This window comes from Pipistrellus kuhlii, unplaced genomic scaffold (assembly GCF_014108245.1).
Source record: "Pipistrellus kuhlii isolate mPipKuh1 unplaced genomic scaffold, mPipKuh1.p scaffold_m20_p_9, whole genome shotgun sequence".
NCBI lineage: Eukaryota > Metazoa > Chordata > Mammalia > Chiroptera > Vespertilionidae > Pipistrellus > Pipistrellus kuhlii.
In genome coordinates, this window is record NW_023425595.1 from 23592326 (window position 1) to 23619873 (window position 27548).

General features: G+C 44.6%; 1 protein-coding gene and 1 non-coding gene across 3 annotated transcripts in view; both read right to left on the reverse strand.

Moving 5' to 3' along the window:
• INSC (INSC spindle orientation adaptor protein) overlaps positions 1-27548 on the reverse strand; it is a 125089-nt gene that overhangs the window by 48268 nt on the left and 49273 nt on the right. For both annotated transcript variants that reach the window (XM_036427816.2, XM_036427817.2), the window contains exons 3-5: positions 14185-14530; positions 13134-13186; positions 11889-12012 (exon numbers count right to left, since the gene is read on the reverse strand). In XM_036427816.2, the coding sequence (XP_036283709.1) occupies positions 11889-12012; positions 13134-13186; positions 14185-14530 (523 nt within the window). The remainder of the gene's footprint in view (positions 1-11888; positions 12013-13133; positions 13187-14184; positions 14531-27548) is intronic.
• Positions 10959-11062, reverse strand: LOC118713820. Its single transcript, XR_004986386.1, has one exon. It is a non-coding gene; the product is annotated as a U6 spliceosomal RNA (small nuclear RNA).

The window sequence follows — 27548 nt, forward strand, 5'->3', positions numbered from 1 at the left end:
TTTCGTTTTTATCAACTCTGGTATTATGGAAAAGATACTGAGTTCTAGTCCAGCTTGCCTTTTTTAACACACTATGTTGATCAGGAAGTGTGTATATGATAAAAGCGTGGGTTTCTGAACCAAACTGCCTGGGTTCAAACCTTGACGCAACTTCTATGTATGTGCCCTAGAGCAAGTAACTTAGCGCTATTTGCCTCAGTTTTGTCATCTGCAAAATGATGGCAATATTGTGATTATGGTGATTATACCTATCTATTAAAGTTGTCAAAACATATAAAGAACTTTTAATTGTGCCTGGCACTGAGAAGCAAAATAAAATTGTTTTTGTGATCTTGGGGAATTGAGATAAACTCCCTAGGCCCTGGTTTCCCCTTTTATAACATGATTGACACTAAGGATGTTTGAGGCTCCACATAACTGGCTCTCCCTCTTTTTCTTCTTTATTCAAACTCATAGGGTTCTTCACACTAAGATTAAGTGTGTATCTAATCAAATCACATAAATATAAAAATTATCCCCTAAGATCTGATAGATGCCTTTTGTAAGATATTCAACAAAAAGTAAAATTAATAATCAAGATTTGTCACTACAAATCTCTATAATGAGCCTATTTCTTAGAAGCCTCCCCCCTCGTTACCGTAAGCAGTTACATAAGTGATACTAATGCTCACATGAAAATGCAGATGTCATATACGGGGTCCTATACCTAAATGATAATTGCCTAATGTTCCTGATTAGTGTTTGCACTTGAAGCAAATTAGCATTACATTAAACAATCCAAACCCAATGTCTTTTGCAATCACCTGAGACTGTGAGACAATTTATGTCTACGAATAATTTCTTTTAATGTCCATGTGCATATTACTGTAATTACCCCCCAGCTATGTCGCAGTGAACCAGCTCTCTGACCATCAAAAGCATTTAACATCATGTTCACATGTATACTAGTAATGCTGAAAGACATGAATGCAAAGGCTCTTCTGAAGTCGTCAAGGCCTAAAGTATCATAAAATGTCAGGGCTGGATGGGCCCTCAGCAGAGTAGTACAAACCTTATTACACAATTGAGGAAATTGAGACTCAGAAATCTGGTGTGAGGTACATAGTGAAGCTGGATCTTAACCATATGAATTGGGCTTCCTGTTTCCAAAAGTTAGTGACTCCTTTTTCATTGTCAGTGGGACCTCAGTGGGACCAGTAGAGATAAAAGTATCCAGCCTCCATCCTGGCTTCCATAAGCATCCACAACGCTCTGCCTTCTGGTGCAGGGCTCCTGCTGCCAGGACAGAGGTGACAGAGTCCCAGCTGCTGCCCCTAGGGATCCACCATCCGTGTTCTGGCCCAGGTCACCCTTCCCCTGAGCTACGCCCAGCTGTGTCTGACTGCAGTGCAGGCCCAGGCCTGTGGGACAGGAGACTTCTCTAATGGGTGACTTTCACGTGAGAATTCTGAGTCTCTTTCTACTCAGTTCCTCCTTCTTCCTCTTTCTCAGTTGTCAAAACAGCAACGTTGTTTTTCTATCTCCGCTCCTGCTTCCTTCCCTTTTTCTGTCACAGGCATTTCTTATCAAATTCTGTCTTGGTGTCAGCTTTAAACTCACACAGTCTCTGAAGTCAATTTGTTTTTCAGGAAATCAATGAGGAATTGGATAAGTTTCAAAAATGTGTTTCACCCTATATCGTGAAAAGAGTGTTGAAAAAAAAATAGAAACAAAATAAAGGAAAGTAAACCAATTAGGCTGAATGACAGATTCCTTAAAAGATAGACTATGCAGATGTGAAACACAACAATGAGATATAAGCAAGAGACAGGGATAAGAAAGAGTTAAAGGGATGCATGCAACAACTGCTCTAAATAAGAAATTAGAAAAGGAAGATGGAGTGTTTTTCATTGTTTTTCAATCAGAAAGAACGACTGCAGCTCAGTGATATTTATAAAAGAGGTAAACTCTCAAACAACCGCCTGGAATAAGCTTCTCAGAAGGAACCAGGAAAATATGAGGAAGCCTCTTCCTGGAGCTTCAGGTGGAGAATCCACAGCTGGGCATGGTTAGGGCAGCCGCTATGCACAAGGACTACATAAATATGGGCTTTTTGGACAGGGGGCAGTGTGTTCAAGATGGTCACAAATGCTTTACTATTCCTCCCAGAGATGTGGGTTCTAATTTCCCTCCTTTTGAATCTGGAATGGCCTCAATAACTAACAGAAGCCAGCACTTGGCAGAAATGATGTTCTAGGATAGGGGTGTCGAACTCAATCAGAGAAGGGGCCAAAATCTAAAATCCAGCCTAAATCGCGGGCCGAATGGTTTACTGAACAGTCATAAACTGTCATTGTGATGGAAACGCAGCGGAGTGCAGTGATGACAGCGCGGTGCGGGCCACATTGCAAGGCCTGGCGGGACGGATTTGGCCCGCGGGCCTTGTGTTTGACACATGTGTGGATGTCCAGGACCAGATCATAAGAAGCCTTGAGAAGTCAAAAGAGGGAAAGCCAATCAGATGCAGCAACTGGTGCTCATTTTATAAATTAAAGAATGAAACAAACTCACATGAGATTCAGGGCAGACTTAGAAATTCAGCTGAGTTTCCCTGAAAACAGGAGGGGAGTAACAGAAGGCAAGAGAACTTATTACTGCACACACAAGATGTAGCAGAAAGAAATGCTACTCCAGGCTAAAAGAGATGGAAAGGCAGTGCTCTAAGAATCACATGACCAATGGGCTCACTAGGTGCACAAAGGCCAGACATCAGGAATAATACTCTCCCTTGAAGATTGCTCAAGGCCTGAGCCATGCTCCAGCTAGGGGCAGGGCCAACAGCCATCATGACAAGGAACCAGAGCTCTTGTGCATCCTGGTCAAGTTTTGTGTGTGCTTTTTTCTCATTAAGCCCTAAAATAATTTTTTTTAAAATATATGACCCCTTGCACATTTTTTACTTGACAGGGAAAATTTTTCATCATATATTTTAAAAAAACAAAGTAGGGAAGGAGGTAACAAATTGTAAAAATATTGACATAAAATATAACCATTGTATTATTCTTATATAGTCAATGAAATCTAAATACGAAAACAACTTGATGCCATCATCATCCATTTAAAAATACTTAAATAATCTTTTTAACATTTGAACAATTTGCATTTTCCTTTTCATACTTATATTTCCACCCCAATTCTCCCTCAGAATTTTATACTTATGTCATACATGTAAGTGTTAAAGTGTTTTATCGCTCACCCTTATCATACTTAACATTGAAATTTTATTTTATTTCCTCTGATTCTAAGATGATAAGTGTTTAAAAATAGTCTCTTCTGGCCGGAACCGCTTTGGCTCAGTGGATAGAGCGTCTGCGGACTGAAAGGTCACGGGTTCTATTCCGGGCAAGGGCATGTACCTTGGTTGCGGGCACATCCCCAGTAGGAGATGTGCAAGAGGCAGCTGGTCGGTGTTTCTCTCTCCTCAACGTTTCTAACTCTGTCCCTCTCAATTCCTCTCTGTGTATAATCAATAAAATATATATTTTTTTAAAATAGTCTCTTCTTGGTTGCATTAGCATTACAGTTACCATCAGTACTATGGGTCAAAACAATATAGACTATAAGTTTAATAAATAATTACTATAAATCATAAAACTTAAAATATTAATAAATAGATCTCTTAGTAAGATGAATGAGGTGTTTGGTTTTTTTGTTTTTTGTTTTTTGTTTTGAGAGAGAGAGAGGAAAGGAGAGGGATAGAAAAAAAGAAACATCAATAAGAGAGAGAAACAACGATGCTTCCTACTGTACACCCCACACTGGGGAGCAAGTCCACAACCCGGGCATGTACCCTGACCAGGAATGAAACTGGTAACCTTTGTTCATGTGTCTATGCTCAACTATTGAGCCATACCAGCCTGGCCAGTCTTTGTATTCTTTTGAAACTTTCTAATTCACCCACAAATCCATGATTGAATATTGGTGTGTTATATTTAAAAAACTTGTTCCATAAATCTATAGAGAGGAATGGGAGTTAGATAGCCAAGTTGGATAGCCAAGTTATTCAGCCCTTTGGGCACATTCTGAGTTAGGTAATCACATAGTGATCTATCATAAAACACTATTTTTAATGATCTGCCAGCTGATAACTCCTCTAAATTGGTCCTCCTTTACAGTGGTAAAAAGCAAAGAATTGGAAACCATTTGATTTGCAAAATCATGTGTTACCCAGTCATTACAGATATTCATTCACTATTTCAATTTCTGGGAAAAATTCCAATAAGTACTTTACCAAGGCTTATCAAGGAACTATTAATTATACCCAATGCTCTTTCACCAAGAGACTCTTGGGTTATCTAAATTATTCCAAAAGAATTAGGAAACTCAAAATATTATTAATATCATTGCCAATACAACTTTTTAAATAAAATAATTTTGGATGTTTCAAATATGTTTTACCAAAATCTTGAAGTCATAGCTTTTGCTTATTTAATTTGTGGGAAATACCCACTCTATAAACTAATTGGCAAAGATACTTCTTTTAGTCAAGTCAATCAACCAAACCAACTTAACTTTCTCTAATTAAGACCTGACTTCATTTTTAATTTAAAAATGTGTTCATATGTGTTTCAAAGATGCTAAAAAATAATAATAAAAAATAAAAAAACACCACCACTGATAATAATTGATGAAAATCATTCTCTAAGGAAAAATGCTAAAAACTGTCAATATTAAAATAATGTAGACCAAAATAATTTTTTTATTTGTATATGTTATAAAGTCAAAATAAAACAATTTACTAATATTTCAATAATTCAAAGTAATATGCAGCTAACACTGTAAATTCATTGCAAATCTAAACATGGCATTATGTTCCTTTAGCAAATAGCTATGTCTATGTATTAAACTCTGCTGTTCATTTTACACAACAATTAAATAAGATCTGAGAACAAATCAGAAACCATTTGATTATATTTAGTTGCTCTCATGATCACACTTCATGTATTTAGAGAAGGGAAAAAAGGGTATTTACTGCTTAAACTAATTAGTTCAGCTACTAAAAAATAATTTTATCTTTTGTTAACAGGAAGTAGAATTACTATAAATAAGTCATTGAATGTTTTGACAAAATAGGCTTTAACTACATTCTTAAATAATGTGCACCAAATCTGAAAAAAAATCATGTAAAACTTATCTCTGTAGATTCTAACCACTATAGCTTGAAAAATGTGGTTGTTCTAAAAAATATCTCAATTACTTTGAGAAGGGTCAATCTCATTAACCTTTAGAGTCTTGGAGTTTTCAAAGATACTTTTCTTTACAGTTAATGACATAGGGTTGAGGATAAAATATAGCTGAAAAAATTACTTGCATTTAATTATGTTCTCAAATAAAAAGAAAAATCTTAGGGTTCTGTGTGTCCCACCAGCGTTTTCTTTCCTTTGTCTAAGGAGCCACTGCTGTCCCAAGGCTTCTGCACAGCCAGGCAATGCGCTATAAAGTTTGGGATGAGTGATGAGTATGCCTTTCTTTTGGAAAGTAACAGGACACTATAAACTCTGTATAATATCGAGAGAATCATTTTATGGAAGGAACAAGTAAAAATGAGAGATCTGGAAATTAATTTCCTTATAACTATATGTGCTTGCATTTCCCCAGGGAAATCTTCGGGAACCTGGAGAACACAGTGCATTGGCGTGGTTTGAAGACCACTGGCCTAAATCACTCCAAGAAGCCCAGATCAACACAGCCTAAGGTAGCAGAAACCCAGCATTTAGAGGGGAGCCAGGAAGTAAGAATGTTAAAAATGCTGGATAGGCCAGAATACAAATCAGGAAGTCCTTAGGAAGCAAATGCCTGACTTTGCAGGAAGATGAAAAACCTACTAACACCCTTGAAGAGAAAGGATGCTTCCCCCAGGGAATGTATACCGATACGTCTTTATGGACCATGGACAAGTGAAATAAGCTGAGTGACAACTTGCTGCAGCTGCAATCAATACAGTGTCACCACCACCGTCTTCTCCCAGGTACAGAGGAGTGTCCGCTGTAAGAGTGGAGTCTGGGACAACGTGATGCTTGGTGTCCCTGCTTTAGCAATTGAGGGTTAGCCTGTTTAAACACTGTGAATGGAGGGGTGAGGCTGTGATCCAATGGGTTTACTCTTGGGCCCTTTCACCGATGGTGGGGAAAGAAAAACTGAGAAGCTCTGATAGACCTCCCTCCCACTGCTGGAGAGCAGCCTGGACTGTCCGCCCAAGGAAATGTGACCTTCCCCCTGCCCCCCGCCCTCACACCCCCTCCAACACACACACACACACACACACACACACACACACACACACACACACACACAGATGAGACCCTCCTGACTGAGATAAGCAAGAAAATTGGAAAGAATTATATTAACCTAAGAATTTGGTGCTTTGAATGACTCCTGAGGGTAAAGAGGTTCAGTTTTCCTTTTTCTTTTACTTTATTTTCTCCAAGGGATCTTTAAAATGAGATAGGAGACTGTATTAATTTTTTTGGGACATCTTTCTCATCTGGTCATTATGTTTGGATTATCTTTGTGTTGTCATTTAGTCACATTGCAACCTCTAATTGCCGATTGATTGACTGATTTTTCTTGATTTCAGAAGGAAGGGAGAGGGAGAGAGAAATAGAAACATCAATGACAAGAATCATTGATTGGCTGTCTCCTGCACACCCCCTACCAGGGATGGAACCTGCAACCCCCCAGCAGGTGCCCAGACCAGAAATCAAACCATGACGTCTTGGTTCATTTGTCAATGCTCAACCATTGAACCACACCGGCCAGGCTAATTACCTATTTTAGACAACAGAGCTGAGCTAAACCGGAGAGTGGGGAATAAAGCAGAAAAGCAATTTGGGGCTTTTGCTACAAAGCCTCCTTAGAGGTAATTTAATGAAGGTAATATTGTTAGTCATTTCTGAGCCTGCTGTTAGTCAAAATTGCCTACTGTGATTCCAAAGAGTCGGCAAAGGAGTAGGCATTGTTATTTGGTGAAATGGCCTCATACAGGAGGAAAAGGACGGTTGCGCGGCAGCTGACCTCCTTCTCCAAGAGGCACAGCCACACTCCGGCCTCACATAGCCTAATGGATAAAGTAAATGAGGTAACAGCACAAAAACGGTGAGGTAGTACTAAGGAGCAATTCTTGGTTCCCACCTCTCCTGTTCCCCTGATGGGATTTCAGCATCACCATCTGTCGGTTTCACTCCCTACCTCTTCCTGTCACCATGCTGAGAGGTTAGGGATGAGTTGAGTGAGTTTGGAAGAAGGAACTGAATATGTTCTGCTTGGTGCCCACCCCTCTTCACTTAGAAAGTGTCCCTCTGGTTTGACCTTTGTTACAGGATAGGGCCCAAAGTTGTCCAGCTCTGCTTGGGCCACGAAGGGGAAATTTGTGAGATAAGGTTTGAACAAGCTCACTTAGCCACAGAGCCAAAATACATTCCCCTTGCCTTGCTGGCGTGGCTCAGCAGTTGAGTGTCAATCCAGGAATCAAGAAATCACCAGTTCAGTTCCTGGTCAGGGCACATGCCCAGGTAGTGGGCTCGATCCCCAATGTGGGGCATGCAGGAGACAGCTGATCAATGATTCTCTCTAATCATTGATGTTTTTATCTCTCTCTCCCTCTCCCTTCCTCTCTGAAATCAATAATATATATAATAATATATATTATATATATATATATATATATATATATATATATATATAATATATATTAAAAATGCATTCGTAGTCAGTTTTATTAGCATCAATGTGCTAGTTTAAACTAAAAGAAAAAGAGATTAATGGAATGAAAGGATGAGTAAATATAACATCTATCCAGTATAGATGAGCCAGCGGTTCAATGGAGAGGGCCCTAGAAGTCATCTTCAAATCGATAGTTTTTTGTAAGTCATGTCTTTCCCCCTTACCTCCCGCATGGCTTACCCTTTATTCCCAGACAGACTAAGCATCAATGCTCATTAATTTCCCACTCGTGACTCCCAAAATTTAAGACTTAAATGTTTCCATGACCACTAAGTAGTTAAATTATTTTAATAATTAATTAGGAGATTAGGAGTTGCTGTTTTTTAACAAAGCTTGCTATTGGTTTCTAGTGAGTACATCAGTTGACACATTGAGAAGAATGCCACCCAATATTCACGTGCTATTTCATTTAAGCCTCACTGTAGAGGTGAGGAAACTGAGGATCAGAGAAATTAAGTAACTTGCCCAAGTTTGCATATCCAGTAAGTAGTATGGCCAGGATTTGAAGCCTGACATGCCTCCAAATTCCATGCTCAGACAACCCTACAGTACCCACATTCATAGAATCGCATACTCTCAAGATTGGAAAAACCCTTGCAAGTCACTCAGACTAATCTCCTTCCTCTGCTGATGTCCTCCCAGGCATCCTTGCCCGTCTCAATGGTGGGGAGTTCCTAAGGTGGCCCCTTTCCATATAATAAGCAGCCCCATTCTATATAATAAAAGGGTAATATGCAAATTGACCCTAACAGCAGAATGACTGGTCACTATGATGCACACTGACCACCAGGGGGCAGACGCTCAATGGTGATCAGTGTGCTCCCATAGAGGGAGCTCTACTCAGCCACAAGCAAGGCTGATGGCTGTGAGTGCAACAGCAGTGGCAGGAGCCTCTCCCACCTCCGCCACAGCGCTAAGGATGTCCGACTGATAGCTTAGACCTGCTCCCAGAGGGAGCAGGCCTAAGACATCAGTTAGATATCCCCTGAGGGCTCTCAGGCTGCCAGAAGGATGTCTGATTGGGGATTTGGGGCCTAAGCTGGCAGGGGGACATCCTCCAAGGGGTCTCAGACTGCAAGAGAGCACAGGCTGAGCTAAGGAAAGCCACCACCCGCCCCCACGAGTGCACAAATTTTTGTGTACCAGGCCTCTAGTTGCTTTATAAACTTTTCATATAGATGGTCTTGTAGATTTACTCCACTGGCTTGAGGTACTTCTTGCCTTTCAAAGCACAGAACTTTGGAGGTAGCAGAGTACCCATCATTAGAGTAAACATCCCCTGCTCCTCCACCTATTCTCCATGTACGTTAGTCATCAGACTGACCCTATCCTTCCAGGAACCTCTGAGCACAATCAATGCCAGTGACACATCTGGGGTCAGGTAACATTCCAGGAGCAACCAGGCCAGTGCAGAGTAGTACTAGATCATAACTTCCCTTTCTGTAAACACTGTGGGGTGGGGAAGTGGGAAGAGCATTGTTCCCCTGTTTAAGAGTCTGTGTGGCTCACTAATAAAAATAAATAAATAATTAAAAATAAAGTGTTTTCCAAATTGTATTTTTTAAAGCACCAGCATCCCAGTATAAGTGAATAGATTTTTTTAAGAATAAAAAAAGAGCCGAAACTGGTTTGGCTTAGTGGATAGAGCATCGGTCTGCGGACTGAAAAATCCCATGTTCGATTCCGGTCAAGGGTATGTACCTTGGTTGCGGGCACATCCCCAGTAAAGGGTGTGCAAGAGACAGCTGGTCGATGTTTCTCTCTCATCGATGTTTCTAGCTCTCTATCCCTCTCCCTTTCTCTCTGTAAAAAATCAATAAAATATATTTTTTAAATAAAAATAAAAAAAGATCTGTGACTATGTAAGTTTGGAATATACTGCTTACCATTTGTTTATTAGTAAATATTTTTAAAATATACATATATATGTATATATATATTATTTCAGAGAGGAAGGGAGAGGGACAGAGAGATAGAAACATCAATGATGAGAGAGAATCATTGATCAGCTGCTTCCTGCATGCCCCCCACTGGGAATGGAGCCAAAAACCCAGGCATGTGCCCTGACCTGGAGTCGAACCATGACCTCCTGGTTCATAGGTCAATACTCAAACACTAAGTATGCCGGCTGGGCAGTAAATCTTTATTGACTGCTTTCTGTATGCCAGGCACTGTTCTAGTCACTAGATAGATATCCATGAACAAAACACACCAAAATCCCTGTCTATGAAATACTATGTATGTATGAAGACCTTTTAGAAGAAATTAGATACAAAGTCCAAAGGGCCCAAGTAGGCTTTTGCAACCCAGGGAGCTTTTCCCAGGATTCTGTGAGCTAGAACATCAAAAAGACACCCTCCCCTTTGCCCCCGGGTAAAAGAGCTGATGGCTGCTTCCAAACCCAGCTGCCTTCTGTTTACAATCCGACATTACTCTTCCATTTCGGCCCTTTTCATTGAGCCTGGTACTTTGAGGCAAGAGAACACAAAAGCAGCATAAACAGCATCAGCGGCCCCTGAGCCCCGGCTCAAACATTCCTCCAGGCCCCCCTCTTCCTCACCACTAACTTCAAGATCCTCCCTCATCACGCCCCCATTCGGCCCTCCTGTTCCCCTGGGTCCCTCTGGGACTTCCTGGTTCCGTTTGGGACACTGACCCCAGCTGGAACCTCCGCCTGCCCCTCCATGTGACTGTCAGCGTTTGCTCATCATCTCTAAATGCCGGCCCCAGCACCCCAGCCTGGCCCTTGCTCCCCCTTGCCCCAGACCCTCAAGGCAGTATGAGCGGCCTTGGTCTTTCTGGGTCGGGAGGATGAGGATGGGTGAGGCCAGCAGGGCTTGTGACTGTGCAAAACGAGCCAGTCCCAGGAAAGAGACAAAGCGAAGTCCCGCCTCGGCAGAGGGACTGAGCTTGGAGGAAAGCCGACATGGAGAGGGATGTGTTATTTGTGGAAGGCTTTCATTTGGCGGTGGGAAAAGAATGGCAAATATGCAACACAGTCTTTCTGTGTCTATAAATAACATGTAAATACCTTTCGGAATGAAAACCTTATGGAAGGCTTGTAAAATAGGAAAAGGCAAAGGGAGAGAAATAACATGTACTTAACCCGTGCTATGTGCCAAGCAGTTTCCATATGTTGTTTGCTTAGTTCTCTCACTTTCCTCCAGGGGAAGGGCTGCCCTTGATTTATTTGTTTGTTAAATACGGAACGCTTAGTGAATCCACATGCCATCCTTGCATAGGGCCGTGCTAGTCGTCTCTGTATGGCTCCTGTTTCAGTGTATGGGTCGCCGAAGCGAGCGCAGGGTGGCACGTTGTAGGTGAGGAAAATGCCTAGGCTGAAGAGGCTCATGTGCCAGGGTCTCTTGGTGAATGAACCACAGGTTGGCGATAGACCTATTGGCTCCAGAAACCCTCCCCCTTTCTGGAACCAAGCTTGAGTCTGCCTGGAGGCCGGACTGGACTATATGACCTTTCTAGATTCTTCTCTATAGCCAGGACGTGCAGAATCAGCTTGTTTTCTATCGGTGCCTTAAGACTTTCAGGACGATAAAAATCCAGAGCGGCCCTAACCGGTTTGGTTCAGTGGATAGAGCGTTGGCCTGCAGACTGAAGGGTCCCAGGTTCCATTCCGGTCAAGGATATGTACTTTGGTTGTGGGCACATCCCCAGTGGGGAGTGTGCAGGAGGCAGCTGATCGATATTACTCTCTCATCTGATGTTTCTAACTCTCTATCTCCCTTCCTCTCTGTAAAATATCAATAAAATAATTTTTTTAAAATAAAATAAAAATCCAGTGTGCGCACTGTGAACAGTAACAGCGGGGAAGATATAGGATAGTGGGAGCAATCCTGAGAGTGCCATTGAACCACGTCAGGTCCTGCCACTGCCATGCTGTGTGACCTCGGGTAAGTGTCTTCTCTCTCTGTGCTGCAGTGTTTACCTTTGGGGAGCGCAGGGTTGAGCTAAATGCTTGAGAAGGCTGCTCAGCCCTGACAGCCCTGTCTCTCGTGTGTGTGGGTGGTCTAAGGAGGATGCCCTCCCAGAAAGGGGACTCGGAGCTTCTTCCCCCAGCCTGGCCCAGTTCCTTCACCCACCCCTCCCCCTGCGGCCCCGCCTGCACTGACCTGCACCTCCCGGGTCAGGGCCAACTCCAGCAGCTGGCCAAAATGCTGGCCCAGCGTGCTCAGGGTCTCGCTCACGCAGGCCTTCATTGACTTCAGGACGTGCTCATTCTCAACCTGGAGGCACCTGGGGAAAATACAACATGGGTGGGCCACAGCCACGGGCAGGCAGTCAATCCACAGTGCTGCAGGGGCCAGATGTGGGCCTGCTGCAGGCCTGCTGGGGCGCCAGTGGCCTGGGGAGGACACAGCAACTCCTGGGAGTCTAAGCAGGAACATTCCATAGACAGCCCATCTCCTGGCATCCTAGTGCTCAGATCAGATAAGTGCTGGCCTGAGATGGGAGATAACAGTCCACGGCACCAGGAAGAAAGCCGCCAAATCCTACCTGGGAGAATCTGCCATCGCCACAGCCAGGGTCAGGGGTAGGGGGAATGGGAGCTTGGCTGGTGCTCACTGCAGGTGTGTGGCAATGCCCTTTAAGGACCTACTGCCTACAATGTGCAGAAAGGAAGCTGGAGGATTTTCACCCCAGACAGGGGTATGTATCCCTATGTCCTGAGAATGTTCCACACTGGGAGGCCCAGGGCCTCATGGGGGCCCGGGGTATCCCCAGTTGCAGGTTTTTCTTCCAAAGCATGGGGGCCAGAAGGGGTGAGGGAGAATGCCAACACATAACCGGGTGTGTGTACATGTGAGGTAGAGTGTGGGGGGGGGGGGGGGTGGTGTCTGAGTATAAATGATGGAAGTGTATGTGTGTGAGATACAGAGAAGAGGGTATGAGTGTATTTCTGAGATTGCAGGAGTGTGTGTTTATGTGTCTGCGTATGAGCAAGTGAGTGTGAAACCCGTGTCTATGGCGTCTGTGTGAATGTAAGGGTGTGAGTGTCTGCTTTCACCATGCCTTGACCCCGGGGGTCAGGGGGCCTTCCCAGGCCCACATCTGGCTGTGGGAAACCGATTCCTTAAAACCAACCAGCAAGAATCCTTTCTTCCCATGCCCAGGCCTCTCCTCTGTGGTTTACATTCTACCCAGGGCCTGAAAATGGGAAAGAAAACCCCAAGGGAGTCTTCCAGTGCTGCCGATAAAAATCAGCAGAAGGAAATTCCCAGACCATCACCAACCCCCGCCCCCTTCCCCCACCCTCCTGCCGACTCCTGCTCTCCTTCTGGAAGAAGATGCCAGCCCCTCCCACCCCCTGAGGACAGCGCACACCCTGTCGACATTGACCCAGCACCCAGGTTTACCTCTCTGTGACTGCCGAGAGCTCCGAGCACTTCTCCATGAGCAGCTTCTCAACCTGTAGAGAAATAGGTCAATGTTGTTCGATTCAATCAACATTGACTAAGGACCAACCGCTGCACTGGGCCCTGTGGGGCATAAAGGTGAAGAATGGAGCCATCCGATTTGGGACACAGGCACATAAATTATAGTACAGTGTGATATGACAAAAGAGGTCATCACCAGCTGTGTGGGGAGCGCTAAGAAAAGAATACTGAGCAACTAGCTATGCCAGGCAATCTGGGACGCTTCAGAGAGGAAACAGCATTCGAGCTGGGCTTCCAAGCATGAATAGGAGTTTACTGCCTGCAGAGTGAGGCCAGGAGAAGGTGTAGCACTAAGGCAGAAAGTAAATGCCAGTGGAAAGAGAAGCAACAGGGGAGAGGTTCCACTGGCTCCCCTTGATCTTGGAGAAGAAGAAGTCATGGGCTTTGGAATTAGGAAGGCTTAGGTTGAATCCTGATTACACCATTTAGTGCATCACTTTGGACAAGTTAGTTATGTTCTCTGAGTTTCTGTTTTTTCATCTCTAAAGTGAGGACAACACTACATGCCAGCTAATATTTTTAATCAACTGTTTTACATATAAAATATTAATGTTTTACATGTAATAAATCAGTCCTCACAACAGTTCTAGGAGACAAGTACTGTTATTATACTCATTAGGATGACAGAACTAGGGCACAGAGAAGTTAAGTAACTTGCCAATGTCACACAGCAGAGCTGACATTTGAAACCAGGCATTCTGGCGTTAAAGTGGTATACTTAATCATTGGGCAGCCTCTCATCATTGGCTATATCAGCTTCAGAGGTTGTGCATGTAAAAGGAGATGTGTGTAAAAAGGCCTAGAACACTTCCTAGCACAGAGTTTACACTCCATAAATGTTCTTACTGTCCTCCCTGCTTTCCTGGAAAAGGAAGGAGGTCCCTGGGGCAGGGAGGGTTCAGATGCCGCAGCATTTAGACCCATTCTTCTAGAAAGCATGCCCTCCCACACCCAACCCAGAGCCACTGACCTGGCCCATCTCCTGCGAGGAGCTCCTGCTGACAGCACTGTACTCGCTGACCATGGAGCGGGCGTGGCAGGTCAGACGCACACTCATGCTGTGGACACGCGCCCAGCGGTCCTGGGCCAGCTTCTGGCCAATCCTGCGCAGCTCGGTGCTGATGACCCAGCCCCTCTTGAGCAGCAGCTGCAGGGGGTCTCCAGGGCCCGGGCCGCCTGCCAGGATGAGGTCACCTTGTGCATCCTCCTCCAGGCTGATGGGCTTCGCCTGCAGGACACACATGCACTCGCACTCGGTCATGAGCTTCAGGTCCTCCATCCAGCGCTGGACCGAGTCCACCTGCATCAGGTGCAGCCTGCAGCCGGGGAACAGCGCAGTGGCTATCAACCCTCCACAATTTCCAAAGGTCTCCATTCCAAGACACCTGATGTTTACTGAACACCTATGTGCTCATCACTGTGTCTTGCATTCACCTACTTTAATCCTTTTATTCCTCACGAGAAGCCTAGTGCACAAAACCCATGCACTCAGGGGGAAGGGAGGATCCCTCAGCCCAGCGTGTGCCCTCTCACCATCCAGGAGCCCTCAGGAAATGTCCGACTGCCGGCTTAGGCCTGCAATTGGACATCCTCTGTGCTGCCACAGAGGCAGGAAGGGCTCCTGCCTCTACTGCTGCACTCGCCAGCCATGAGCCCAGCTTCTGGCTGAGCGGAGCTTCTCCTGCATTCAGCGTCTGTGGTCTGTGCATTATAGCAACCAGTCGTTCTGCCGTTTGGTCAATTTGCACGTTAGCCTTTTATTATATAGGATTATGTTCATTTAACATAGGGGTGTCGAACTCAATCAGAGAAGGGGCCAAAATCTAAAATCCAGCCTAAATCGCGGGCCGAATGGTTTACTGAACAGTCATAAACTGTCATTGTGATGGAAACGCAGTGGAGTGCAGTGATGACAGCGCGGTGCGGGCCACATTGCAAGGCCTGGCGGGACGGATTTGGCCCGCAGGCCTTGTGTTTGACACATGTGATTTAACAGATAATAAGACAAGCACAGAAGTCTCAGGGGCAGATAACCAGACAAATAATAAGCAATAAGTTTGCAGAGTAGCACATCATCTTTGCAATAAGAGGAAACTGGAAATGGTATAATTATCCGATGTTAGTTAAATAAGCTGTGGTACAACTACTTGGTTATATAGTATGCACTTATTTAAAAAATAATGCTTTCCAAAAGTTTAGAACAAAGAAAAAATGTGTGCACTAATAAAGTAGGGAAAGCGGTATGCAAGACTGTATACACATAATTGTTATAATTATGTTTTCTTAAAAACTATGTCGGAAAAAAATATATAAAGAAAAGATTAAAATGCTGATGGTTCTTTATGGGTGGTGGAACTAAGGCTTTTTTTTTTTTTTTCAACTTTTCCCTAATTTCTCAATTTTCTATCATCAGCATGTACGCTGTTTTGTTTTTTTAATGGAACAAAATTAACTCCAGTATAACAGCATGAGAATGTAGATTAGATACCAAGATCTTTACTGGATATAATTCACCCTGGAATTCACTAAGTCAAATACAACTCAGTAATAACATCATTAATGAAGCACTGAACATTTGTTGAGCGCCTCACACTTAATATCATATAAATGCCAGGCACTGCGGGAAAATGGAGATGAACATGCCAAGCTCCCTCTCTCCTGGGGCTTTTGATCTGCCTAGAGCATCGAGACAAAGTAGGAAGAAATTTCACAGTGACAGATTTCAACATCACCTGAAGATTGGGACAGAAGAAGTGCACGGTACATCATTAAAGTTGGGCTCAAGCCCTTTGTCTCTGGCTTGCAACAGTTGTCCAACTAGTGTTTCTGTCCCTCATCTTGCCTGCCTCAAGCTATTTCCCACCTGCCTCCCACTTTCACTTATTTTAAAAAGATATATATACTCGGTGCCTAATATGTGCCAAGTACCCTTCAAAGCCCTGGGCTGTCACAGTAAACACGTACATAAAATCACTTCCCTCGGGAAGCTTACATTCAAGTGAGGTGACAGTCAGCTTTTTAAGCAACTTCCAAAATAAATAAGCAATGCATGTAATATGTTGGAGGTGGTACATGCCGTGAAGGACAAGAGAATGGGGGAGGAGGGTAGAGAGTGCTGGGAGTGGGAAAGGCAGTAGACACAGCAATTTAAAATAGATGTGTGAGCCAAAACCAGTTTGGCTTAGTGGATAGAGCGTCGGTCTGCGGACTGAAGGGTCCCAGGTTCGATTCCAGTCAGGGGCATGTACATTGGTTGTGGGCACATCCCTGGTGGCAGGTATGCAGGAGGCAGCTGGTTGATGTTTCTCTCTCCTGGGTGTTTCTAGCTCTCTATTTCTCTCCCTTCCTCTCTGTAAAAAAATCAATAAAAAATATATTTAAAATAAATAAAATAAAATAAAATAGGTGTGTGAGAGAAGACTCACTGAGATAGGGGATTTGAGTCAAGACTGGAAGGATAGGAGGGAGTGAGCTACGTAAATATCTGGGAGCAAACTGTTTTAGGGAGAGAGCACAGCAAGTGCAAAGGCTCTGGGGCACAAGTGTCCTTGAGATGGGTGAGGAATAACAAGGATGCCAGCATCAGCCAGGAGGAGAGAGGGATGGAGAACATTAGGTGAGAGAGTTGGGGGCGGGGAGGGCGGGGAGGGAGGCAGATTCTGTAAGGCTGTGTGGGACACGGTGAGGACAGGTGTTTTATTTTGAGTCAGGATGGGACCCAGAGGGCACTGAAGAGGCCAGCTAGGTGAGGCAAATGCACCCAGCAGAATTAAAATTATAAAGGCATGCTCCCTTTATCACAGTTAACCCATACCTTTATATTTACTGTTATTTAGAGAAGGAGCAGGACTTTCTGAACGGTGTAACTGACTATTGTTAAAAACAAAAACTCACCAATGACCTTTTTTCTTGCTCTCCCTTTATAAAAGTAGCTATTATATACAAATATATATGTATGTATAATGAGAGAGAACCACCTGAAATCACAGTGCCCTGCTGCCCACTCTATCTGTATGAACTCATAGTATGTATGTATGTATGTGTGTGTATATATATATATATATATATATATATATATGTGTGTGTGTGTGTGTGTGTGTGTGTGTGTGTGTGTATATATATGCCTAATAGGCAAAGTGTCCCCTTGGGAGTTCAACTGGGAGACCATCAGGAGTTCCATCGCTCACTATGATATGCATTGACCACCAGGAAGAGACTCAAAACAAAGGAAAACCCTGGCCAGCAGCCACAGCTGGGAAGGGAGGCCCCGGCCAGCCAGAAGGTACCAATTAGCCCTGATCAGCAGCCAGGCCTAGGGACCCTACCCATGCACAAATTTCATACACCAGGCCTCTCATTTTAATATATATATATTATTCCCTGTATGCCCCCACCACCACCACTGCCCCAGGCATAACTCAAAATTCATGAGGCTCAGATCAGGGGTATCCAAGATATGACTCCAGTCTCCCTTCTCACGTCTCTCCCTTTTCCATCTTCCTCTACCTCTTAGCACCCTTACCAAAAACACATACTATAGGTGTACTGGTTAGTAATGTGGATATTTTTCAATAGATGGAGTTACACATATGTTGATATATATTCGATTTGATATGTATGCTATTTTTTTGTATTTACAACAAGCTTCAAAACTTCATATACCCAATTTGCTGAAGGTGTTAACATTGTAGATATTTTTACCCTTAAAAATGTTAGATTTTGTGCCAAAAAAAAAAAAAAAGAGCATTTGTGGGAAGTTATAATTTATTATTTTGAATTAAAGTGCTGCTGAATACTTTGGGAAGCTTATGGTGAACTTGCTCCATCTCAAGATACTTGTGAACGCTGGTTTAAATGTTTTAAAAGTGATGATTTCGATGTGAAAGACAAAGAACATCAGGTCAACTGAAAAAGTTTGAAGACCAACAATTACAAGCATTTCTGGATGAAGATGCATGTCAAACTCAAAAATAACTTGCAGAAATATTAAACATTGCTCAGCAAACAATTTCCAATTATTTACAAGCAATGGAAAAGATTTTAAAGGAAGGAAAATGGGTGCCACTTCAACTGAACGAAAGACAAGTGGAAAACCAAAAAGTCATCAGTAAAATGTTGCTTCAATGGCATGAGAAAAAAAGTCCTTTTTTACATTGAATTGTGACTGGCGATGAAAAGTGGATTTATTTTGAGAATCCCAAACGCACAATATCATGGGTTGATCCAAGTCAACCATCAACATCAACTGCAAGGCCAAATCACTTCGGAAAGAAGACAATGCTCTGAGTATGGTGCTATCAGGAAGATGTGGTGTATTATGAGCTTCTAAAACCAGGTGAAACCATTAATACTGATCACTATCAACAACAAATAACCAATCTGAACCACACTTTGATCATGAAATGACCAAAATGTTCCAGAAGACATGGCAAAGTAATTTTGCTTCATGATAATGCACCATCACACACTTCAAAACTAGTTAAAGACACGTTAAAAGATCTTGTCTGGGAAGTAGTAACCCACCCGCTATATTCACCAGACCTTGCTCCTTCAGATTACCACTTGTTCAGATTGATGGAACATGCACTTTCTGAGTAGCATTTTAAAACATACGAAGAAGTGGAAAATTGGGTCTTTGAATGGTTTGCCTCAAAACAAGAAAAGTTCTATTGGGACGGTATCCACAAATTACCTGAAAGATGGAGAAATGTGTAGCTAGCGGTGGACATTACTTTGAATAAAGCACTTTTGATGTTTCTCTTGAAATTATCATGGTTTTTTTTTATTATTATTATTATTACAAAACCCACTATGATTAACTGGCACACCTAGTACTCTCTGCACAATCAACTTTCCTATTTCCCAACCACACCACTCTCTTCTACAAAGCTCTGTGGCCTTGCACAGTACTCTCCAACAGACCCTCCTTTCCTTCCTCTCTACCTAGCAAGCTCCTACTCGCCCTTCAAAACCCAGCTCTCATGTTATTTTCTTTGAAAAGCCTCAGCCAGAGCTCCCTAGCTGCTTCCCAGGGCCTCATACCCCTTCATGCATCCTCCACTGGAGCACTAACAACTTTCTATTGTAATTGGTGAGTTTTTCTGAAACTCGACAAAGTCCTGTGAGGGACAATCCCTCGTATCTGGTTTATTGCCAGTGCCTGGTATATACCAGCTACTAGGTAAAATATGCTCTAGCGAACAAGTGGCCGAGTGCAGGCATGCAATGCTTTCCCCTGCAGTGGACTCCCTGTGCCTCCACCACTCAGGCTACCCCTGGAAAGGGAATATTGAAAATGGAAAAGCATAGATCATCATGTTATAGAGATAGAGAACTGGGAGACCGACTGATCTTGGGATTTTAAAAGGCAACACATGAACTCATCACTCGCTCACCGGCATTCGCTCCATAAACACTTTGCAGTGGACATCTGCTGCTCTTGGCTTCCCAGCCTCCTTCCTCCTTCTTTCAATAGCAAAGACACATTACATTCAGCTGCCTCCTGGGGAGGCTCCCGCTTTTCCCTTCTCTTGGGAAATATCTCTCCTTCCAAATACAGGAACAATCTGTCCACCCCTCAGGGATCCTGTCTGTGCTGTGAAAATGTCCCCAGCCGTAGTTGTTGGTTGAGCCATGGGTGGGCTCCTGAACCAAGCTGAACTCACCCAATTTCCTCTCCCCAAACTATGAAACTTAAAACCAACCGTCTCAGAGACCGGAGCTATTGGACATGGGCCACATTCACAACAACAGCTTCGGTGAGGGATACCGGTACATACAGAGTATGTCCAGGAGCCCACGTCTATTGCTTCCAATAAAAAGAACTCTTCCTACAACACAAGTAACTGAGCAGAGGTGAGTGAGTGTCATCCCTTAAAGAAAGGGTTTTCTGGAAATTCAAAGAAGGGAGCTGTCGCAACCAGTTGGAGGACAGGGGAAGGTGCCTGGAGAAAGTTGCCTCAGAGCCGGGGAGGATTGGACACATGAAGAAGTGGGAGTATATTCCAGGGAGGCAGACAACAGGACAATGGTCAGTTGGGCTGGAAAAGTGGGAGCCATGAGAGGGAAAGCAGGAGAGATGACCAGGACCCTGACCTTAGAAGCTTTGAAAGCCAGAGTCAGGTTCATGCTGAAAGTTCTGAGATGCTAATGAAGGAGGAGGGGGAAGGGCAACAGAGGCGGAGGCTAGAGGGGCTGAAAGACTGCTGTCGCAGCACCTGGCACCAAGGAAGTCAGTCCTGGGGTGAGTTCTCAGTATGTCTCCCCGTGGAAGAGCTCTGGGGGAGATATTCACACCCTCTTCCTTCTGGCCTGGGAAAGGGCCATAGAAGAGCCAGGAAGTGAGAAAGGGGAGCCACCAGAGGCCTGATTAGATCCAAAACTGCATTTCTGTCACCCCCTCCACTCCCAACTCCCTGGAGGCATACCTGGTTCTCACTCTCTAAGACACTTACAAAGTAGACAGGAAGTGGGATTTCAGATGCTGTGTTCATTAAAATTCTAATCGATTTTAATTAATGCTAGTCAGAGAAATGGGATGACGAAACTGAGGATTTCTCAGTATCTGCATATTTGTCTCTGTGAGCGTCCATGGTTATGGACTCGTCTGGCTGTCTGTCTGTATTACCTGTATGCCCAAGTCTGGGTGCCTGGGTGTGAGTCTGTGTGTCTCTCGGACTCAGATGAGTGTGTGTTTACAGGCCTTGCATTAGATAAACCCAATTACAAACAGATGGGATGGGGTTTGAGCGTGGGCTGTCCTTAGTGACTCAATTCCAGAGAAAAGAGTTGAGATAGTGGAGGGACAAGGTAGCTTTGCAGTGGTGTATCCTGGCACCACCTCAGCCAAGTGATCAAACTGAATCTCGTCACTTGATAAGCTTTGTTGATAGCACATGCTCCCGATGCAATGTGTTGAGAAGGACACTTTGCTTCTAAGGCATTAGTCCCCAAAATACACAGCCTTGGTCCCATCATGGGAAAGACATCAGGGACCCAAACTGAGGGACATTCTACAAGATACAGGACCAGGACTCCTCAAGGTCACAGAGGCCATAAAAAACATGGGGGGAACAAGGCACTGTCACGGCCAGAGGACATGACTGAGTGTGATAGGACATGGATAGAATCCTGAAAGAGAAAAGGACATTCATGGAAAACTAGTCGCATCTGAATAAAGTCTCGCATTTAGTTAATAGTGACAGCGCGGCGCTAGGTCCTTGGTTGTGACAAATGTCCCTTGCTCATATAAGACGTGAACAATCAGGGGAACTGGGTGTGTGGTGTCAGGGACCAGTCTGTGCTACATTTGAAACTTTCTGTAAACCTAACACTATTTTCAAATTTTTAAAAAAGTTTCTCTAAAAAAATAGAGGGCTTGGGGAAGGAGGTGGAGTCTGGAGAATAGGCCTGTGGCTGTCTCACCGTATTCCCCCCAGAAAGAATTTCACTTCGTTTGCTTCTTCCCCAGCCAGAAGCACAGGCTGAGATGGACTGTCTCTCCGACTTCATGTCACGTGCCCCGTGGATGGCAGACCTAGAGAAACCAAGCTTCAGGGCATGGGTAGGAGGGACCTGGCTATGGAGCAGGAGTGGAAGCTTCCTCAAAGAACCTGAAAGTGCCCAGCTGGCGTGCCTTGGTGTTTGAGGGTTGACCCATAGACCAGGAAGTCCTGGTTTAATTCCCATCATGACACATGCCCTGGTTGTGGACTGGATCTCCAGTGAGGGGGCATGCAGGAGGTAGCTGATCAGTGTTTCTCTTTCTCTCCCTCTCCCTTCCTCTCTGTCATTAATTTAAATATGTATTCATATGAAAGTGTTTAAAGGGGGTACCCCGGTGGGCCAACGGGTAAAAGTTGTTCTCTCAGGGGAAGGAAACATGGCAAGCCCAGCTGGGTTTGTCTTCCAGTCGGCCCATTAGCTGCCCTGGAACCCACCAGTGGCTGACCCCTAGGCAAGCCTCTTGGATTCACACCTTCTGTGCTTAGCTCCCTCTGGCAGAGTCAGGTGCTCACATTGGCTCATGATAACCCAGCTTTTTCCTTCACTACATGCACAGGCCTTGAACCAGAGCTTTCTTGGGACGGAACAGCCCATTGTGTAAGGGCCTTGGGCTTACCATGTTTCCTTCCCCTGAGAGAACAAGGAGCTTCGGCAGACCAAGGCTTTCTGTCAGTGTGTGGGGGGTAGAAAGAGCTGGCTGAGCTCCCCATAATTTGTGGCGAAAGGCAGTCTGCTGCTGCTGCTGCTGCCATTTATGTTTTCCTGTTTCTCAAATTTTTATTGGAATAACATATGTAAATAACAGTTAGCAAATCATAATATCGAGTTGCAGCTCAGTGAATTTTCATGAGGTCAACATACCCGTGTATCCAAGAGCCAGACAAAGAAACAGAATAGTGCCAGATCCCAGAAGTCTCCCTGTGCCACCAGCTGGTCACTCCCCAACCAGGACAACCAGTATCCTGACTTTTGATAGGACGCCTTAGTCTTTTGAGTAAGTTTCTTAACTTCTCTTCTCCTCAATGTACCATCTATAAAACAGAGTCATTGAACCTTCCACACCAGGTTGACAGAAGAATTAGATGGTGAATGTGAAGGACCTAGAACAGTGCCTGATACAAAGGAGATGCCCAAAATCTTAGTTCTTTTTCCTTGCCCTTTCTCATATATAACGAGTTAGCACAATAGTGCTAACATCTATTTAGCACACCCCACGTGGTGAGCACTGTGCTAAGTGCTTCACGTGGATTATTTTATTTACTTCCTAGGACAACTTTCTGAGCTAGGACCCATGGTTATCCCCATTTTTACAGACAAGGAAGCTGAGATGCAGAAAAGTAAACTCGCCAGGTGGATGTAGTAGCCCTGAGATTGGAACCCTGGTCTCCCTGACTTGAGTCTGCTCTTCACCTCTATGCTTTGCTGCTTCCCTCTCTGCCCACCCCTCAAAAAAGAAAAATAGAGGGCAGAGAGCAAGATGAGGCTGCCTTAACACAGGGAGGCAGGAAGGACCATTTCCAAGCAAGCGCTTCGGGGCAGCTTATGAGCAGTGGAAAGACGAAGGAAAGCTGCGAGCCCGACTCTGTCTAAGATGTATCACATGGCCCTCACTGGTTTGCTCAGTGGTTAGAGCATTGGCCCATGGACTGAAGTGTCTTGGGTTCAATTCTGGTCAAGGGCACCTACGTCAGTTGCAGGCTTGATCCTTGACCCCAGTCAGAGCACATGTGGGGGAAACATCTCACACTAATGTTTCTCTCTGTCTCTCATCCCCCCTTTCACTTTCTCTAAAAAAATAAATAAATGGAAAAAATATCCTTGGATGAGGATTAACAAAACAAAAACACAAAATAAACAAACAAACAAAAAATGGCGGGCAGACCAGGATCTGGGGCCCCAGACATGTAATTACTGCTTCCAGGCCACACCGACTCCTGGCTGTCCAGTGGCAGGAGCCACTTCCAGGGTGACAGCCTCTGAAATGAGAACAGACAGTGGACACCTTTGGAATCTGGTTTTCTTTAAGAATGAGTTTAAATAACTTCTTTTTAGAGATTGTTAAACAGATACCTTCTCCTCCCCAAGTAGGAACCAAACACAGAGAAGACTAAATCGAGCCAACAAGTAAAGCCATGGATCCCTGCCTCCTCTCAGCCCTTCTCAGGGGCTAGTCCCCAGCTCCTGCCAACGAGGCACATCCCACTGAGGTCCAAGGCCAACTCTTCCCAAGACACGGGAGGACATTAGGGACTCTGGACCACCAGCAGGTGGAGGGCACAACAGGTTGGCCGTTTAAGACATCCCATCCCGCCTGACTTCTCCCAGCATGTTTTTCACCCAAACTGCCCAAGATACAACTAAACCATTATGATAACAATATAGCAGTGTTTAGCTTTAAAAAAAAGAAAGAAAAAAAGGAGAATAGGATGAAAAGCAGTTCTGAAATTACAGGAAAAGGGAAAGTAGACAAAAGCCACCCATAATAATAACAAAGTTTTACTGGACTCTTACAGCATCCCCCAAGGCTGAGCACTCATCATGCATTATTGTATTCGCATAGTAACCTGACTGAGTGCACACTGTTACTGGCTCCATTTCACAGATGAAAATGCGGAGGACCAGGAGACTTACGTGACTGAAGAGAGCCAGCACTCCATGCAAACAGCCTGGTTCCAAAGACCGCACCTACCGACCACACCACCAAGTTCCTCCACTGGTCTCGCTCCTCCAGCAGACGTGGAGAGAGCCTCGATGACAAGCACTGTCTGATTTATCTCAGCATCACCAGCACTCAGCATGGAGTCTGACACATAGTAGGCAGCAATAAATATTTAATCGAATCAAGTAAACCAAAGACGGCCTGGGAAACATCAAACATCGTGTGAGCCTTGCTATAGCAGCTGCAAGTATTTCCTGAACTTGCAGAGTGTTACTCAAGATGAGCATGACTGCCCTGGCCTGGCACATAGGAACCCCCTGAGCTCACTCCTTTCTCTGTTCTGGAACTAGATTTCAGGATTTTCAGATTCTGTCTTTGGCTGAGATCTCAGGCAAAATATAAGTGAGTTCCCTGCACTGTGATAAAAGTGTGAGGGATGGGCAAGTAACAAAAGACAATAATAAACTTTTTGTTTTAAATAGAAATACTTAAAGCAGGTATTAGTAGAACCAGGGGCCTTTTTACAAGTAACTAGAGGCCTGGTGCATAAAATTCATGCACTGGGGGGTGTTCCTCAGTCCAGTCTGCACCCTCTCCAATCTGACACCCTGTGGGAGATGTCTGACTGCTGGTTTAGGCCTGATCCCACAGCCTAAACCGGCAGTCAAACATCCTTTTCACAATCTGGGACTGCTGGCTTCCACCACTCACCCGCCTGCCAGCCTAACAACTACCCTACCAGCATGATCAATGCCTAACTGCTCCCCTGCCAGCCTAATTGCCCCCAACTGCCCTTCCCTGCTGGCCCGGTAACTCCCAACTGCTCTCCTCTGCAGGCCTGGTCACCTCTAACTGCCCTCCCCTGCCAGCCTGATTACCCACAACTACCTTCCCCTGTCGGCCATCTTGTGGCAGCCGTCTTTGACCACATGGGGACGACCATCTTTTGTGAGGTTGTGAGGGACACTTTGCATATCACCTCTTTATTATATAGAATTTTCTAAACATTCCTATACTCCACTAAAGCAATGCTGTGGCTGGGCAGAGCTTGTACCCTTAGCAACCATTGTCCCGACTCTCAGAACTTTGAAATAGACAGTTTTCTGTTGAGGTGTGGTATATTTCCTCAAGCCCAGGGGAAGAAGCTGAAGGGAGAGCTGAGCTCTTCGGGGAAGTGTCTGCCCCACATGATACTGTAACAGACATACGATATTCTCAACCAGTTCAACCAGGTTTAAAACATTAAGCAGTGTCTCTCAGTCAATCCCTGATGCACCTGATTTCACAGAGCATGTTTGATGCTAATCGTGTGCCAGGCTTGTGCTGGTGATCATTGCCTATCCTTGGAAAGCTCATGTGGTCCCAGAGAAGAGATATAACCCAACCTTGCCCTCATCCCAAAACAACAGCCAGAAGTCTCAAGTATTTCTGGGAGTCCCCAGAGTTCATCTCATGTATACCCACCTCCACACACATACACACACACACACACACACACACACACACACACACACAAAGACCAGTTCAGGCAGCCACAAGGTGGCATTGGACAACTGTCATCCTTTCTCCCTTCAGCACCTCGCACTGGGTATCACTGTAGCTGCCAGGTTCTGCCAGGCCCGCTCTGCATAACCACCTTGCCTTCTGGGCAGTGCCATGCTGTCTGGACTCCACTAGTCATCTCTGGCTGTCACAGTCACCATCTCACTTACATATACACTTGCTGGGAATAACCATCCCTGACAGGCAGTGCTGTGTGTGCTTGTGATTATTGAAACTGTTTAAATTAAAGAAGCTGCCTCTGTCTTCTCCCTTCCTCTCTAAAATCAATAAGATTTTTTTTTTTTAATAAAAGAAGCCCAGGTGGTGTGGCATAGTGGTTGAGCATCAACCCATGAACCACGAGATCAAAGTTTGATTCCCAGTCAGGACACATGCCTGGGTTGCAGTTTCGATCCCCAGTGTAAGACGTGCAGGAGGCAGCCAATCAATGATTCGCTCTCATCATTGATGCTTCCATCTCTCTTTTCTCCCTTCCTCTCTGACATCAATAAAATTATTAAAAAAAAAAAAAAAAAAAAAAGAAAGAAAGAAAGAAAGCTGTATCCTCAGAGCTTAGTTACTTAAAAGTCGGAGAAATAGGAAAAATTCGAGAAAGATGGCAGTGGCGGCAGCATAGCTAATTAATCTCTCCAAATCCCCACATAAGAACTGACACTCTCCAAACCCATTAGCCAATACTCTCCAAACCCCATAGATAATATTTTACAGCAAAACTAGATGGTCAAATAGCCCCACAAACCTCAAAATACAGGCAGGTGGGGACAAGCCCCCTACAACTGCAAGGCCTGCCTGCTGTCCTCTGTAGGAGAGGAAGAAGAGGGAAGCAAGAAGGTGGCATCTGATGAATGTGAGAAAGAAGGACCCCAAAGCAGCCACCAGGTATTGACCAGGAAGCACAGTAGGACAATTTGAGAACAGTAACTGAAACTCAGAGGGGGGCGGCCTCTCCGATGTCGGTGAAAGCAAGACATCCTCTCAAAGCTGATCCAACTCCACACCCAAGTACCACCCTGGGGAGAAACTTCCGGGGTTAGAATGGCAAATGAGCAGGGCAGAGATGGCAGAGACAAAGAATGCTCAGGTCCTCAGTGTGAGGGCCGGAAGCAGCGCTGGAACTCTCAGAAGGCACGACACGCACCATATTTTTGAATCCCACGCAAAAAAAAAAAAAAAAAAGATGATGAAGCTCTGTGCATGGAGAGCAGCTTTCCTGAACCCTGCCTCCCTCTGAATGCTGGCGGTGATTGCAGTGACGCTGGAGAATAATTATGCCAGAATAATTAAAAAGATAAAATCAGCAGGACCCAGATTCTGACTCATATGGATAATGAATAACTGGAAATAAAGATGTGTTGTGGGGGTTTTTATTTTACTTGAGTTGCTGAGTGCATTAGAAGAAACAAGCTTGGAAAACAGGAAGAGGAGTTCGGTTTGAGTCCCACAGGTGAAGTCTAATGGGACCACTGTCTCCTCTTTTGAGGATGTCAGTCCCTCTCACAGACCGGACCTCCCCCAAAAAACTGCATCTTCCAGGCACTCCCAGCGTCCTTGCAGAATGGCAGCCTTCATGCTTTCACAGTCCCCACCCTGAATATCCATTCATTCAC